The sequence below is a fragment of the Oncorhynchus masou genome, chromosome 15 (genome assembly GCF_036934945.1).
Source record: "Oncorhynchus masou masou isolate Uvic2021 chromosome 15, UVic_Omas_1.1, whole genome shotgun sequence".
In the NCBI taxonomy this organism is placed as follows: domain Eukaryota; kingdom Metazoa; phylum Chordata; class Actinopteri; order Salmoniformes; family Salmonidae; genus Oncorhynchus; species Oncorhynchus masou.
The window spans coordinates 44,297,011-44,298,618 of NC_088226.1; the positions used below are offsets into that span (position 1 = coordinate 44,297,011).

At 42.4% G+C, this 1,608-nt stretch overlaps 1 protein-coding gene across 3 annotated transcripts in view; it reads left to right on the forward strand.

Moving 5' to 3' along the window:
• Positions 1-585, forward strand: part of LOC135555107 (regulator of G-protein signaling 8-like) — a 23,418-nt gene extending 22,833 nt beyond the window's left edge. For all 3 annotated transcript variants that reach the window (XM_064987465.1, XM_064987464.1, XM_064987463.1), the window contains one exon: positions 1-585. This exon is cut by the window's left edge and continues 64 nt beyond it. In XM_064987465.1, the coding sequence (XP_064843537.1) occupies positions 1-131 (131 nt within the window). In that variant the 3' untranslated portion in view covers positions 132-585.
• The last annotated feature ends 1,023 nt before the right edge of the window (positions 586-1,608 follow it).

A 1,608-nucleotide genomic window follows, 5' to 3' on the forward strand; every position in this document is an offset into this window, starting at 1 on the left:
GTCTGAATGAGGTTCAGGCCAGGGTCCACAGCCTCATGGAGAAAGACTCTTACCCACGCTTTCTCCACTCCAAGATCTACCAGGACTTACTCGTCATGCAGTACACACACTGCCATCGGAACTCTGTCTGAAGAACACACACATGTGCCGTCGCAGATACACATATACACACACGCACACACACACACACAGTTGTGTTTTTCTTCAGTAGCTAGAACCCAAGGAACCATTATTCCTCAAGTTCTAACTTGAGATCTCAATGCGTAACTCAATAACTCAAGATGACATGCTGAATCATGTGAACGTTTTTGAGTTATCCATACAAATATCAAGTTAGGATTCTCCTCTCACAGATAGATTCTTTGTATTTAGACATATTGTGATATTGTATCATCCCTCTTAGAACTGTGTCAACATATAGTTTACACTTAGAAACCAAAATACCACAAGACATTGTACTGTGTATCCTTTTATTACTCCTATTAGAAAATTTGTTGTTGATGATATTTATTTCTCCCATCACTATAGATTTTTTGTGGTGTAGAAATATGTCTGGCAATTTTATTAAAGTTTTGCAGCATGTCATCTGATATACACACTATATGTGGGCGGTTGTACAGAAGTGGTGCAAATTGTTGGTTGGAAAAAAAGTCTAATCAATATCGTGTTTTTCCAAAACTTTCAGCACCCATCTTACAACAGCCCGTCCACTCGACTCAGTTCCATTTGAACGTGATTGTGTTTGTTTCCGTCTCACAATTTCCGTCAACGCTAATGAATTACCTCAGCGGTGGCTAGCTAATACAAACAAACGAGCATCATTAACACATAACATTAAAACCTACCCTAACCAGAAATCGTAATAGATGGTAGCATTCACGCAAAACTGAAAGCGCGTACCACCGCATTTAAACATGGCAAGGCGACTAGGAATATGCCAGAATACAAACAGGGCAGTCATTCCCTCCGCAAGGAAATCAAACAAGCAAAATGTCAGTATAGAGACAAAGTGGAGTCGTAATTCAACGGCTCAGACACGAGACGTATGTGGCGGTGTCTACAGACAATCAAGGACTAGAAAAGGAAAACCAAGCATGTCACCGATACCGATGTCTTGCTTCCAAACAACACCTTCTTGGCCCACTTTGAGAATAATAGAGTGCCACCGACCTGGCCCGCTACCAAAGACTGTGACCGACTTGTGTAAGACATATAAACATGGCTCACAAGGCTGAGAGCCCAGGCGGCATCCCTAGCCAAGTCCTCAGAGCATGCGCAGACCAGCTGGCTGATGTGTTTACAAACATATTCAATCTCTCCCTATCCCAGTCTGCTGTCCCCACATGCTTCAAGATGGCCACCATTGTTCCTGTACTCAAGAATGCAAAGGTAACTGAACTAAATGACTATCGCCCCTTAGCACTCAGTTCTGTCATCATGAAGTGCTTTGAGAGACTATTCAAGGATCATATCATCTCCATCTTACCTATCATTCGGGACCCACTTCAATTTGCTTACTGCTCCAAAAGGTCCACAGACAATGCAATCGCCATCGCCCTATCCCATGTAGACAAGAGGAATACCTATGTATGAATGTGGTTTATTGAC